Genomic DNA, 16,785 nt, shown 5'->3' with positions numbered 1-16,785 from the left:
TATCAACACCGATAAGGCTTTCCAAACAAACATATCTTGTTTGTGACAAGTTATTATCCAACCAGCCTATAATTAATTTTCCTGTTATGGGTAGTGCCTTTTTACATGGAATGTTCTCTTGACGCTTTAAAGCAAATAGTCCGTCATTACTAATTCATTAAGTATTCACACAGATGCTATTAATCACAATGAACTAATGTGGTATTAATGGGTAGGTTATTAATCTGCAATTACATGCAGATTTCCTAATAAATTCAAGTTGCCCAAGTTTTTTGAGGAGAAAGGCAAGGGAAAACCAAATGAACAAATCTCTCAGAAAACAAATTAAGGGGAAGAAATACCTCTCCCTGTACCATAAGAGAGGACATATAAAATTCCTGTTTTCTTTTCATCCTAAGAAATCTTCGTTCTTACCCAATACAATGACATTTGCATTATACAGGTTTTCAACAAAATAATAATATAAATGAAGGAAAAACAAACCACCCACGCACCCTGGAGAGGTGCTGCATTTCTTTAATGCCACACCATGTCCTTAGATGCAGCAAAGCCTGGCTGCTCAACATGTGGTCCCTGGAACAGCAGTGTGGGCCTCACCTAAGAACTTGCCAGAAATGCAGACTCCCATGTCCCTTCTCAGACCTACTGAAACAGAATCTGCACTTTAACAAGATTCCCAGGTGATCCATGTACACATTCAAGGTTGAGAAGAATGGTATCAAAGTACAGCTTTGTACTTTGTACTCCAGCTGCAAAGTGGAGTAGAAGGAAGTGGGGGAGTTTGGCTTATACACCATTGCACATTAAAGCCTAGGTGTGCTGAGGAGGGAACAGCAGGCAAATCTCATTGAAATTGTTCAAAAGTACATAAACAAGGTGGATGTGACAAGCAGCTGGGGAATGTGGATTATTAGGAATACAATTTACATACCATGTTTCATGAAATCTAAGAAGCACGTTTTTTTTTTACATCTTAACATCTCTGAAATTGGAATTCATCTTAAAACTGTCAGCCAGGCACAGTCACAATGTAGATGCCATTGCCTGCCCATGTGTGACCTTGATCTAGCAGTTCTTATTGTCAGCACTTCAAATGAGTTGGTTGCCTGGCTAGGAAATTATCGCTTAACTCATCTTCAGAAAGATTTCACTACAGTTTGGCTATGAAATTAAAACTTAACTGTATATCCAAAAAGGCAGTCTTGGAGGAAAATGCCTGAGATGACTGGGAACACATTTTAAAGAAATGCTGAATCACTGCCGTGATTGATGGAAAGAGGACAGTGTTTTGTGAGAAAACAAAAGTACTGATGGTTTGAAATCAAAACTACTGTGAGGAAGTTTTAGGAATACCTTAACCCATCTCTTCTGCTTGCGCTTTCCTTTTTAATTAATGCAAAAGACTAACATGTGATAAAAATTAATGTCTAAGTGTAAAAAACTTTCAATGAACATAAAATAAAAATCCCAAGTGCTAAGAAACCACTGTGTAATAGCTTAGTCTTACTTAGCATACATGAAATAGTGGTGCACCTTGCAGTTGACAGTCTTTTTGATTCAATGAAATATGGTACTAATTTAGTTGAGGTTATGAAAGCCAGCAGTGTTTGTGTGTTCTCCTGCTTAATTTTAAGTCAAATAAATATAACCAACAAAACTGCATGTCACTATAGCATCACCACCACAGAAGACCCAGTATTTTTCCTCCTGGGAAATAATAAATGTGTCCAGAATATTCAAGCTGTGTTTCACTTTAAATAAAAGAAGGCAAGAGAAAAATTATTCCAAATGACTGCAAAAGCATTTTAAGGACAACTGAACCTCCGGTGAGATGAGACATTTTAGTTCCTGAATGCTGGGCCTCACATCCAGGTCTCAGGGGCAAGAATACCAGTCTGGCTGAGCGGGGAGGCAGGCGTGAGGCCTCTGGCAAGGGCAGCTTCGTGGGCGTCCTGCCACAGCGTGGGCTGTGCAGCCTTCAGACCTCAGCCGGAGCCACAACTGCCTCCTTTCCTCACCCAGCACTTCCCACACGGTCTCCACTAGACATGTTTCATTCTGGCAAGGACCTGCAGCTTTCAAACCCCAAATTCCTCTTCTCCACAGCTCAGAGATTCCAGACTGACACGAACACCTTTGACCTCAATTAAAATAACTCAATTTTTATGTCTTAATTTATTCGCACTGTTGTGTATCCAGAGCAGTGCGTAGTCAAGGGGGGGAAAAAGAAATCTCTTTCCTTACATTATTCCAGGACTTGGTCAAAATGTTGGGAAATGTAAATTGAGAGAAATTAATAAATTAGGGCATTGCCCAACAGTCTTTAATGTGCACTAGCAAAGCATACTGCCGGAGTGGTTGTTTTGAATGGTTCTCGTTTCAGAAAACGCACAGAACCTTCTCCAGTAGACAGTGGCTACAGTTCTCTATTTGGTTAGTTAGACTGGACATCACACTTGAGTAGGTTCTCAAACTTGGCCGCACGTTAGAACCACCTGCAGGGGAAGGGTGGTTAAAAAACCGGAAGCCAGGCTGTACCACCCCAGACCAATTACATCAAAACCTCTGAGGATGGGACCCAGGCATCTGTGTCTTTCAAGCTCCCCTGTGATTTCAGTGTGCGGCTGGGGTTGAGAAGCACTGGTCTAGAACTGCCCTGTCCAATTCAGAAACGGGTAGTCACAAGGGGCTGTTGAGCGCCTGAAATATGACTGGTCCACAAGGACACATGTTGCAAGTGTAAGATGCGTACTGGATTTCAAGGACTTAGTAGGCAAGAAAAAATGTAAAATGTCTCACAAATAAGTTTTTTTATATTGATTCCATGAAGTGACAATATTTTGGATATGCTGGGTTAGATAAAATACATAATTTCACCTGTTTCCTTTTTACTTTAATGTAGTTATTAGAAAATGTAAAATTACATGTGAGTTGCATTTGTGACTCATTACATTTCTTTTGGACATCACTGCTCTGGAAGATGACTTTATAGGTCACTAGCTGTGTGAATATGAATGAATTACTTAACCTCTCCAAGCTGCAATTTTCACAACTGTAAAATGGGATAATACCACCTTCCTAGTTTTCAGGGGTTTTACCAGGTGCTAAGGGTCAAAATAATCTGAATTCTAATCCTAGCTCCATCGCCTATTAGCCGTGTGATCTTGGGCTGGTTATTGATTGCATTGCTCGGCTACTTCTATTTCCTCATTCCCAAAATGTAGATAAACCTTCCATCTTACAGGCTTGTTGGGAGTTCAGTTTAGAGAGTTCAACAAATGGTAACAAGGGTATTATTAAATAAGGTCACCTCTATTAAGTGCCTAGACTGTTAGGGCCTGCTCTGTGTGATGTACTCTTACGAATTTTGCGGGGGGGGGGGATCTGTCAAAGGCTCACTTCACAGTAATGAGTAGAAATACCCCCATTATTAGTAAATCAGGGGAGAAATGGGGATTTTTCCACATTGTAAAGATGCTCAACCCATCCACACCTTCAAGTTGCAGTTGAAAAGTTCTCAGAATTGAGGATGAGGGCACAGCTGAAATCATCTCATCAGGCAGTTTGGAAATGCGAGAATGAAATTTTCAACTCCGTTTGGCCATGCATTTGTGTGCCACCAACTTTTTAATTTTTCTGGTGCCTGAGTTTTGCCACTGACCAACTAGGAGTATAGTAAAGGTAAGCGATTGTCCCATTTCTCTAAGACACAGGTTTCAAGGCCCAGGAAATCTGAGTCACCTGCTTCTGCTGTGAAATCTGGATGACCCTTGGAAGTTCCTGCAAAAATCCCGTATTCTCAGCTCCGTTATTATCCCGGCTTCTGGCAACCAAAAGCAGGAACACGTGGGGCCGTGTAGGAGCTTCAGGAATCGCTACCACAAAGCTCACGTGGGTACGCCTCCAAACTGTTACCACCAAAGCCAGCTAGGATTTTTCTTCCCTTCCCAGTCATCCTCTTTCAGGAAGTGGCTTTTCAAAAATATGCAACTCTTTTGAACAACTACAAAGTAAAATACATTACACACACCAACCATGCAAAATAGGGCCTGGGTGTGGGCAGGTTGAGAAGTGTCACTGTAGGTATATATATGTCTTTCTCAGGATGCAAATATCCTGTGTCATTAGTCATGCCAAAAAACTTATATTTAGTCAAAAGATCCCAAATTTAGTTGACAATCTTCTAAAGTAAAATGTTTCTATCTTCCTACAACATTCAAGCTAACTAGCAGGAAACTTTTCATAATGTATTGCAATATTTATACTACAAACATGCCCCCTCATCTGTTTTTCCACTCTTTTTTTTTCAGTCTAGAGTCCCATGCATAGCATTTCCAGGCTGTCGCTCCACCTTTCAGAAACCTCAGCTTCCTTGCCCCAAGTCAAAAATCTCACAAATGGATTCTGACATCCCTCATCCGCCCATCTCACTCTTGTCATCTCTCACCAACAGCCCTGCTCATTCCCTCCTTCCAACAGAGCCAAGTTATACTGATTCGCTCTTCTCCTTGGAACCTCACTCCAGCACCTCCAGATTCACAGCCCCCCTCCACCCGCTGCCATTCCAAGTTCAAACAAGAGTCCCTGTCTTCAAGATCAGACAACAAGCGAGCTCTTTCATACACCACATAATATGTACTTATGAATGAAGACACTACTTTGTATATTACTACTTTCCATCATTTGCACTGTTTATAAATATTTTTAACTACACTATGACAAAGGCTGTATCATCTCTAGTTGGGCACTGACCTTTAACTCTCTGCTTTCATAATAGGTATGTGGTAATAGATAATAATTTCATCTATAAATATATTTGTTCTGTGGCATAGGTAATCCCATAAAGCTTGCACTTAATCAGTTCAAGGCTTGGCGCTGGCACAAATCTCCAAACACCTATCTCCGGTTTCATCTAATATCATTATAAACACCTATTAACTGTTGGTAATGTGCTCATTACCCAGGGATTCTAGACAGTGGACTGTTCAAATATTTGGGTATGAGTGGACCAGTGGGTCCATGTAATAGCTGTCTCCACTCAAAACACCTGAATTAGGATGCATTGAAAGGCTGAAGTGAAATAAAACTATACCTCTCGAGGCGTGCCCCAGCAATCTTTACATAGGCAGGGGTTCTTAATCTTTTTTGTGCCATACATCTATGGGCTGTTCTCAACCTATGGGCTATTCTCAAAATATTATCTATAAGAACATAAGATAAGAAACATAGGTTTACAATGGAAACCGGTTATTTCAAAACACAGTTAACAAAACAGATGTTTTGCTGTTTGACATCATGATATATGCACTACTTCATTAACTCATTAAATAAGATCTAGCATCGAGTCTAGCCACTACTATGATTTTGAAGTGGTGATGTATGTACATAATATTTCAAGATACCTGCAACATTTGTATTAAGATTTTAAAAAATGATGATTCCCATTGGTAACAAAGTCACAGCTAATAATACCAGAGTTTCTAGCCTACAGTCAGAATTAAAGAAAATGCTAAAGTTCCATCAAAGGTTAGTGAAAATAAAGATGCTTTTTTTTTTTTTTCCTATTCAAGTCCCTGAATTCTATCGACAGCTCTCTTGAGGGGACATGGGTCTAAGTTAAAGATCCCCTAGGGATGAGGAAAAGAAAAGAGAGACGGGAAATTGGTATAAACAACAAGAACAACAACAAAAAAAAATAGTGGTATCTAAAGAAGATCTAGAGCAGCCTAAGATGACACTTCTTATTTTCACCAATTCCCCTTTCCTCTTCTCTCTTTCCCTATAGGAGAGATTTAAAACTCACATACACCAATGAGTGTTTTGTCTGACAAGTTAGATCAGCAAGACCTTCCAGGGTTTCAGGTCATGACCAAGATCCGGCAATAAAAGTTGGGAATACACAAATATCCTAACCTATTGTTTTCACCCCTAGGTTTGCTTCTTTCAGGATCAGCTGCCTCGTTTACAGGAATGATGAGACTTTTGGGAAAAATTAGATCACAATATTTTACTTTAATAATACTGTTAAATTTTCTTATCTATTAAAGTTCTACTTTTTATTTGATTAGGAAACTAGCATTTCTTAAGCGTCTACTATGGGCCAAGTGCTTTTAAAATGTTCATTTAATCCTCATGAAATTAGCAGTAATAACAGATGTCACTTATCAAACCCTGTTAGAAGACTTTCGATGCATCTCACTGAATTAATCCAACAGTGTTGCCAGATAAGAAACTGAGACTCAGAAGGAAGTGGTTTGCCTATGGTCATATAGCCAGTAAGTGGCAGAGTCACAGTTTCTTTTCAGAGCCCAAACTTGACCGCCATCCTGTGAGTTCTTATTTTCCTCGTTGTAACTTACACAAGATCACACAGCCAGGGAGTCTTGGAGGCCCAAGAAGGGCTCTAGCCTGCTGCACTGTCCATTCCCCTGTCCTGTCTTCCTGAAACCTAGAACACAAATGAAGAACTGACAATACCCTTCCTCTCCTGTCAGGGGCAAGCTCTGGTTGCAACTCACGGCTCTTCTGGGACAGCATGCAGGGCCCCAGGCTCAGAAGGGGGGAGAAAGAGGAGAAGACAAAGCCACCCCACCCCAGCCAGCCAGCCAGCCAGCCATGCCCACCCTGCATCCAGCCACATACAGAGGGCACGATCCTTTTCTTCAATAAGTATTTTCTGAGCAACAACTATATGCCAGGCACTATGCTGGGTGCTGGGTTACAGTGAAGCCCAAAATGGACAAGATTCTGGCTCTCAGAAAATTTACCATGGGGGGAGAGGGGGAAGGGAGGGGAGCAAGCATAATGAGAAAAATAAGTAAGCAAGTATACAAATGAGATAATTTCAGATGGTCTTAAGTACCACAGAGGACACTAATAGGGTAACAGGATAGAGGGGGACTGGAGATGGGAGCAGAGATTTTTTTTTTTTTTTTTTGGGGTGAGTAGAGAACTATTTTTAATAAAGGTGTTCTAAGGATTCCCTGGTGGCGCAGTAGTTAATAATCCGCCTCCCAATGCAGGGGACACGGGTTCGAGTCCTGGTCCGGGAAGATTCCACATGCCACGGAGCAACTGAGCCCGTGCTCCACAACTACTGAGCCTGTGCTCTAGAGCCCACGCACCACAACTACTGAAGCCCGCGCACCTAGAGCCTGTGCTCCACAACAACAGAAGCCACCCCAATGAGAAGCCCGCGCGCTGCAACGAAGAGTAGCCCCCACTCGCCGCAACTAGAGAAAGCCCGTGCACAGCAACGAAGACCCAACACAGCCAAAAATAAATAAATAAAAATAAATAAATAATTTTTAAAATTATTAAATAAAGGTGTTCTCTGATCCTTCTCTATCAGTGAAATAAATTTGAATTTATTCACAGATAGCTCACCTTTCTAATGGCCTATTCAGGCCTCTAGAGCAGCATTGTCTGATAGAAATATTATCTGAGCCAAATACATAATTGTTAATTTCCTTGTAGCTATATTTGAATAAGTAAAATAAAACAGGTGAGATTATGTTTAATAATATATTTTATTTAACCCAATGTACCTTAAAAATATCATTTCCATATGTAATTGATGAAATAAATCATCAATTTATTAGTGAGATATTTTACATGTTTTCTAAATGAAGTCTCTGAAATTTGGTGTGTATTTTACACTTACAGCACATCTCAATTCCAGCTAGCCATATTTCAAGTGCTCGAAAGCCACATGTGGCTAGTGGCTACGGTATTGAACAGTGTAGCTCTAGAGTCTTTTATTTATTTATTTTTGGCTGCACCTCGTGGCTTGTGGGATCTTAGTTCCCAGACCAGGGATCGAACCCAGTGCCAAGTCCTGACCACTGGACCACCAGGGAATTCCCTCTAGAGTCTTGATTACAGTACCTATTGAAATAGTTTGTGATGTGCAGATTTTTAATTTCCACATGGTAGTCTTGGGAGCCTCATTAACTTCTGCATCCTCCTATGCCTAACACAATACCTCTTGCTGGATGTGAATGAGGAAGTCTAAATTCTGATTGCTATTGGCAACAATCTTATGACCAAGCAGACTTAGAAAGCATGAGACAGTGGATGTCAGAGTAGAGACAAAGAAAGAAATGTGATCTTTAATGGGATGGTTCAGCTGCTAGATCAACCCTTACCTGAAGTCCACATGATTACTAGATATTTTGGTTACACGAGCCAACAAATCTTCTTTATTGTTTGGGTCAGTCTGAGTTGATGTTTCTGTTACTTGTGACTAAAAGCAATTGGTGCCAGGAAAAATGTAAAAGCTCAGAAAATAGTCCTGTGTTCACAGACTAATACAATCAAAATGCTGTGTATTTCAATCTATTTGAAGTGAGCACATTTCCCCCAAATTAAAGAGCATACAACTCAGAATGAATGTAATGAAAAGATCTGGTTCTTATCAAGTGTACCCAACTTATGTCTAGTATTAACCACTACAAAAGTTTTAAAAGCTACATTAAAGCCACAGGGGAAAAGATCGGATCATAAAATAAAGATTGGAACAGGTAGGAGTCAAAAAGTAAGACAAGGACATGCACTGGGGGTAGAAATGGATACACAAGAAGAAAATCTAAAATGCTGACTGTCGGAACTACCAGAACACAAGCTTTTACACATGGTGGCCATTCTCATGGCCTCTACTTCCTTAAGCTATTTAGAAAGAGGTCTTGTCCTAAAGCTAAATGCACATTTTTCGCAGAGCCTTCAGGAAGAAATTCATTTCCGTATTTGAAGTGAATGTCTCCTAACAGGAAATTACTAAACTTTTTAAAATGTGACTTCTTTCCCCTTCCTCACATTTCACGCACCCACACTCCCATCCTACCCATGCTCAAATGGGGTACTGCAATTAGGAAAAATGGGAACAACAACAACAAAACTTTTCAGGTAAAATCATTTCATTTCACATTCTAAAAGTCTGCGATACAGGCCCAAGTCTTTACACAGCACCCCTCTATGCACACAGGACCGATAACGATGTATGTATAAACTGGCAATTTGTTGCGTCCTGTATGGCCACGTGAAAAAGAGCCAGCACGGTCAGAAAAACAGGAATCTGCTCTGAGTGGGCGCACTCAGTCTATATAGCAGATTCAATGAGACTTACAGGGGCTGAGTTTTCACCAGGAATAAAAAGCACACCACAGTGGCTGGCTGCTCCTTAGCACTTCCTCACCACATCCCTGTTTTGTTTTTTCTAGCCTGACATCATTTGTTTCAAAGAGCTTAATGATGTCAGGGCTCAATCTGGTACATCATTATACCATGTTCATTGTATGAGGAAAATGACACAATTCACTATGTCTTCAACGATCTGAACTTTCTAATTATCAAATGACTTTACAGGAGCTGAACTGAAGTTTTCAGCTTTTTAATATCTGTAAAAGATGATTTGGCTAGGATCACTAATAGGAAAAACAAGATTATAGGGGGGTTATTTAATTATGAGAATCATTTAAATCTCAGCCAGCAGGTATTTACAAATAAATAACCAATCTATGAATCACGATCATCTTTCTCTGCCCGTTAATGCACAGACCCTACTTCATCTTACTGTTCTGCTGGTGCTGTCTGTGCTTAAACATAATAATATACTGCATTTCTTTATAAACTATTGGCAAAGATCGCTATTCCATAATAGAGATGAGCTGGCCCTACCCTGAGTCATCTGTCTTCTGTTTGACACAAGTGTTCTATCTCACTCATTGCCTCATGTTTCATAAGTGCTCATTTGCAAAATTTTCGTCTGTTCGTTCATAAGCAGTGCATGCTGTGTCATCTTCATGGTCACATGAAAACAAATTTGGGAGGTTTTGTAGGAGGGAAATTTTAAGACATTCAAACACATGACTACATTCAGCCTTTTTTAAAAAAACAAATCCTAATTCTTGGAGAGAACAAGAAATAATTTTATTTGCCAAGTAGAAATCTGAGTCTTATATGCCATTTAAAGAAAAAATTCATGAAGCCAGGTTGCTGACTTCAATAGAGGGCAATTTTTCATCAGCCAGGTCTGTCAAATCCATTTTATTTCACAAATTGGACAGCCATTTCTGTGTGTTCTCTATCAGCCATAAGAAAATGGTATTGTTTTGATTGGTCGTATTGCGTTTTATTTTTGGATGTTCTCTCTTTTTTATCAAGGGTGAGGAAAAATATCTAGACTGTATTCAATACTTTTGAAAGCACATGATATTTACAGAGGATAAGACCAGAATAAAATGTAAAGCATCTGACAGACACTACTTCATGAGCCTTAGAACTATCTTTGAGACAAAATGGAGGAGCAAAGGACAAATATTAATTGAGGGCCTGCTATATGCCAGGAACTAGACTGGGTAATTTATATAGGTCATGTCCTTTAGTCCTCACAAATCCTATGAAATGGGTATTCTTATCTCCATTTGAAAGATAAAAAAGCTGAGCTAGGTAAGCTAAGTAATTGACCAAAAGTGACACAGAGGAGAAATGAAAGGGAACCAGGATTCAAATCCAACTCTGTGGCATCAAAACTCAGGCTCTGAGTGGCTTACAATGAGGAAAAAATTTGGAAACCACCTAAATGGCAACACATGAATTGATGAAACAAACTGTAGTATATCCATACAAAGTAGTCATGGCAAATGATGGTATAGATCTATTTTATTGACCTGAAAACATGTTAACGTGTCAAGTAAAAATAACAGATTATAAAAATAGAATATATGATCCCTTTTGAGATATACATATAATTTTATATTTATATTTGCATTTAAAAAGTTATCACCAGGTATTGGGATCTGAAGTATGTTTCTCCTCGTTAGTCATTTATAGCTGATCTACAATGAGCTTGTATCACCTGGATGGTTAGATAGATAAGCAGACAGACTGAGAGATACACAGATACATAGATAGATATAGAATAAAGACATATAGATAGAATTTAAAGACTAGTGTTTAATTCTTGGATTCACTTTTCCTCCCTTCCATCTTTCACTCTTCCCAGTCCCCCACCTCTATTTCCTGGGATCACTTCCCAAAATAAACAACTTGCATGCTAAATAAATAAATAAATGTCTAGTGTTTAAAAAATAAGATTGTCAGCACCTCTGATATTTGAAAAGCTCTATTTATACACTTTAAGAATACCTAATTATGTGCAACATACTTGCAGAGTTCAGAAAGATATGTATCTATAAATCTGTGTATCAGTATCATCTATATATTTACATATTTCTAATCTATACATTTATAGATAGAGAGAATGAAAGAATAGTATGATAAAGCCAATACAGTACAGCAAAACAGTAACAATCAGGAAATCTGGGTAAAGGGTATATGGGAGTTCTTTGTGCTATTCCTTCAACTTTTAAGTCTGAATTACCTCAAAATTTAAAAGTTTAAAGAATACATATTTTATATTTCAAGCACATGCATCTGGAACAAGATGATACTAATTTAAAAAGAGACCCTACTCCACCATTTGCTCTCCTTCTTGGCACTTGTAGCAAGAGCCCTATGACTGATATTTTAATTCATCCTTTACAGGGCTTGTCACAAAATAACTTGAGATTTATTTTTCTGTGTCTTTCCCAGAGCATAGAAATATATGGGGAGCCTCCCATTTTGTTTCACAAGGCCAGCACAATCTTGATAACAGAATTTGACAAACCTAGCACACAAAAATCCATGGACCAATATGAATCATAAATACAGACACAAATATAACAAAATACTAGCTTATTCAATTCTTAAGCAATGTCTTAAAATAATAAACCATTCATAGGTAGGATTTATTTCAAGATTATAAGGTTAATTTAGCATGAGAAAATCTAGAGAAGTTAAAAGAGATACTCCATGTGAGTCTCCTGATAAACAGTGAAGAGATTTTTCTTGAGCAATACCTTTTTGCAAACTAGGAATAACAGAACACAATAAAAAATGTTAGAAACAAAGAAAAAATATATTGGGGGGAATGCTAGAGGCATTACCACCCAAGTTAGGAATAAGAAAATTATACCCAGCTTCCCTGGTGGCACAGTGGTTAAGAGTCCACCTGCCAATGCAGGGGACATGGGTTCGAGCCCCAGTCCGGGAAGATCTCACATGCTGCGGAGCAACTAAGCCCGTGTGCCACAACTACCGAGCCTGCGCTCTAGAATCCGCTAGCCACAACTACTGAGCCCACGTGCCACAGCTACTGAAGCCTGCGCGCCTAGAGCCCATGCTCCACAACAAGAGAAGCCACTGAAATGAGAAGCCCGCGCACCGAAACAAAGAGTAGCCCCCGCTCACTGCAACTAGAGAAAGCCCACACACAGCAATGAAGACCCAATGCAGCCAAAAATAAATAAATAAAATAAATTTACTAAAAAAAAAAAAAAGAAAATTATACCCATTATCATTGCTATAATTCAACATTATTCTGAGACTCCAGTCAATATAGTAAAAGGGAGAGACAAAAATTATAATTATTTAATTTTATGATTACCTATCAAAGAATCCCAAAAACCCACCAAATAGCTATCAATTAATAAAATAGTTCTACCTAGATCCAATATAGATATATCAAAGCTTTACAACAGGCATCAGGAGTTGGCATACTTTTTCCATTAAGGTCAGAGAGTAAATATTTTAGGCTTTGCAGGTTATATGGGCTTTATGGGTCATATGGTCTCTATATGCAACTACTCAACTCTGCCTTTGTGGTGCAAAAGCAGCCATTGATAATGCATAAATGAATGGATGTGGCTGTCTTTCAAAAAAACTTTTATTTACAAAAACAGGCAGTGGGCTGGATTTGGCCCACGGGCCACAGTTTGCTGACCCCTACTTTATACCACAAAAAGAAACAGGTGATTGAGAAAAGTAACCATTTAAAACAGCAAGAAAATATATGAAGACCTAAAAATAACTTTCTAAAGGGCGATTCTGCTATATGCAACAAAAATGAAAGGTGAATACTCTTTCAACACAACAATTTCATATCCGGGAATTTATCCTAAGGATACATTTAGATAAGGCCATAAAGATGTGTAAACTTAGGTATTATTATAGTGTTACTTATAATAAGGAAAGATATCTACTGACATAATCCATGTCTATGAGGAATACATTATGTGTTACAGCAGATGACAGAGCAGCATGCATAATATCAGCTATTTTTTATTTTTTAAAATATATGGCTGTGCATATGAGATTATGCATATGTACCCACACATGGAAAAAAACACCTGGAAAGATATATACCCAATTGCTTTATTAGCAGTTATTTCTAGGGGTGGATTTATGCGTGACTTTCTTTTTACTTTTTGCATGTTATTTTTGCTCCTTTTTACTTTCACGACCGAGCTTGGAAATAAAATTTTTTCATTTTTCAAAGTAGAAAAAAAAAACTTGTGCTGCTCTGAACAATTTACTCTTACTTCTATGAATTTTAGCCCATATACCATGTCCTCCTCAAACAAAGCCCATCGATACTGATTTTAGTTTTTACAATAAGACATTCCCAGAAATCCTTTAAATTATTATAACTGCTTCATGCCCTGAAGATAGAAATCTTTGGGCTATAACTAATATAAAAGGATCACCTATCTGGAGATACTGACTTTTTCTTATCCTTCATTGATATTTCTCCAATTGTGTGTGTGTACGTGTGCACACACGCACACATCTCTCTGTCTAGGAAGAAAAGAAGCCAGAGAAGAGAAACAGGAAACAGGCAAGAATGGTAGGTAAAGGACCGACACGAGTTAATATCCTACAGGGAAATAAGTCTCAGTAAATTCATTCTTCAAGGTCCTATTTACAGTTCCACAGAACAGGAATCTCACCTGTTGGGTTATGGGAAAACTCTGACATTCTTGCAAATTATCATTTATAACTTATGAAGACTAAGTTTCAGCCTTCTAGTAGAAAATGTAAGTCCATATGATTTATACCTAGTTGTGAAATTTAGGCACATTTTTCCTTACAGTGACAATAGGTATCTATTTTGCCAATGGTTTCAGATGTTATAACATATATATAAGTTGATACGTATTTAATTTTCATTAAAATTAATGAACTTAATTCTTAAAATCTTGGGGAAAAGGATATGGAGAAGATAGAAAAATGATGATTCTCAAAAATTTTCAGAAATTCTTTTAGGTGTGTTACTGAATGCAAGTTATATGGCATAGCTCAGTTATAAGAAAGTGAAAAAAATATATACTATTTTTGCCTTCTCAAAACACTCACCTTACCTGGCCTTGAAATCTCCCTACTTGCGTTCTTAAGTGGTTTTCTCCAATAACTCAGCATAAAAATTAGACCAATTGTGAGCAGAAGATCCCCCAGCAAAAGATACTTCCAACTTTTGAAGAGTATGTGTGCATGCACGCATATGTGAGTATGTGTGTGTGAGCTTGTCATTGCTTGAGAGGCCATGGGGGAAGGATAGTCTCCCCAGAGCCAACTTCGAAGTTAACAGGAACAACATGACAAACACAAGGTCATCCAGAGTTCTCAAAAGTGATGTCAAAAGACAATGAAGTGTTAAGTACATTTTGTAAACCATGAAAATCCAGGACACAGTGAGCAAGTGATGAAGTTTGTTCTGAACATAACAGATGAATAAGTATACCAATATAACGCGATTTTCATTAACTATTCCTTTGCTCCCAACCTCAATCAAATGCTATTTATCCTTTAGCAGCAGAACTTAACTATTATCAAATGTGAACATAATGAGCTACACTGGGCTTGCACTGAGATCTGAAAGATTAAAATTCCACAACTTTCCTTTCAATCTTCCACTTTAAAAAATCTTGGAAGTGAATTTAGTATAGTTAAAGAGTGAGCAGTCATGCCTCAAATCCAAAACTATGTTTTTCTTGTCAAATACTGCTCTCTGTAAAGCGCATCACCAAACCCAAGTAGAAACTTACCCTTCAACTTGAGGTCGACATTACGTCTCAGCCAAGGATAAATCCCATAGCTTGGCATATCTTCAGGAATTGGATTACTGTTTATCCAGCCATCACAAGCAAACCGGAAGAAATTATCACAAGGGTCCACAGACAGATTTACTTTACTCAAGATGGAAGCAGCTATTTAAAAAGAAAATCATAGGATTAATGACAAGCACTGAACATTGTGTACTGGTCTCTTCCAAATTAAACAATGATTTCATATCAACCAGTTCCCAAGCCTTGGCTTTTACATTTCCCCTCAAATGACGCCCTGAATCAACTTCACTATATTAAACTATTACATGCAGAGTGAGTGGATAAAAGTTTAGTCATATTATTGTTACTGGTTTGGCAGGAGCACGCCTAACATCTGTGGGACCTGGAACAGGAACACAAATGGAGTATCAGGTAAATTGTTTGCCAGGACGCGTGTGACATTTCCTTCCATTCCTTTCATCCTTCTGCAAGGTGACTTTCCCACTCTTGCCACCAGGATCTATTTCCCCTGCCATGAATCTGGGCTGGCCTTGTGACTTGCTTTGACCAACAGAAAGTGGCAGAGTAACTTTTCATGAGTTTCAAAACTAGGCCTTAGGAGGCCTTTCACCTTCCATGTTAAATCCCTTTGGAGCCCTGAGACTGCCCTTTGAAGAATCTCCTGGAGGAGGTAAGGCCATGTGAAGAAGAACCAAGCCACCACCAACCGCCAGACGTGTGACTGAAACTATCATGGACCTTCCAGGCCAGGCGACCCTCCAACTGAATGCAGCTGTATGAATGAGCCTAGGCAGTCTCAGCAGAGGAACCCCACCAAACCCAAGGCATCAGAAGAAATATTAAATCACTCTTGTTTCAGGCCTTTAAGGTTTGGGGTGGTTTGTTCCACAACAAAGGCTAACTGAAACAGAAGCCCACATGTAATACCTAAATGTTGACAATATCTATTTACAATATCCCTTTATAAAGACCTGGAGGGCCAGGTATGGATCCTTGAGCCCCTTGACATTCAGGGCAGCTCTCAGAGGAATGAAGCCCTGGAAGAGACCCAAACAGGCCCTAAAAGGAGGCTTGGGGCCATCTTGCAGGGAATTCTGGGTTGAGGAGGGGAGAGGCATGGCCAGAGCAAAGTGTAACATTCTAAATGAGGGGCCCAGGGCAGGGGCCCCTCTTGCCCAAGTCTAGGGGCAGAACTGGGTATTTGTATGAGTTAACAGAAAGACACGATAGACTGATCTGCCATCTTTTCCTCTTTCTTAAGGCCACACTCGATTATATATGGAAGATAGTCAATCGGTAGGAAGTTTGTTCATACTTAAATATGTATCCATGAGCTTTAAAAAAAGTCTTTCAAAAAAAAAAAAAGTCTTTCATTACAAAATGAGAAGGTCCCAAAATTCCTAATATTGAACTCCAACTCCCTTCCAACTGCTGGCTACCACTCTAGCATAAAGATATGCACCAAATGATTTTTTTTTAAAAAGGCGGCCAATATTTTAATGACCTTGGAAAGATGACATCCTGGGTGATATTCATAATTAATTAATGCCAGAATACATTTATGTTTGAAGTAATGAAAACTCAATGAGTTATCAGCTAAACTTGAATGACTTGCCAAAAAAATATAATCTGCATAAATTTAGATGCACATATTACAGTTTGGTTATGTGTGTGGTTCCTCCAGGTTTAAAAGTAAGGCTACATATTTCTCTAGCCTGGACTTTCTATGAAAATTTCAAACAGCTTTTTGTCTTTGATGAAGCTAATAATATACAAACAACCTAATCTCTATAGAACTTCAAAATCCCCATCATGCTCAATCCTTCCACATCCAAAAAGA

The 16,785-nt window shown here is 38.8% G+C and overlaps 1 protein-coding gene across 4 annotated transcripts in view; it reads right to left on the bottom strand.

The window, feature by feature from the left end:
• The window catches only part of PHEX (phosphate regulating endopeptidase X-linked), a 199,282-nt gene that overhangs the window by 167,841 nt on the left and 14,656 nt on the right, over window positions 1-16,785 (bottom strand). For all 4 annotated transcript variants that reach the window (XM_082447075.1, XM_082447077.1, XM_082447076.1 and 1 more), the window contains one exon: window positions 14,925-15,086. In XM_082447075.1, coding sequence (XP_082303201.1) covers window positions 14,925-15,086 — 162 coding nt within the window. The remainder of the gene's footprint in view (window positions 1-14,924; window positions 15,087-16,785) is intronic.

The sequence above is a fragment of the Balaenoptera physalus genome (assembly GCF_965194825.1).
Source record: "Balaenoptera physalus genome assembly, chromosome: X".
NCBI classification, from domain to species: domain Eukaryota; kingdom Metazoa; phylum Chordata; class Mammalia; order Artiodactyla; family Balaenopteridae; genus Balaenoptera; species Balaenoptera physalus.
This window is presented reverse-complemented; position numbering and strand designations above follow the sequence as displayed.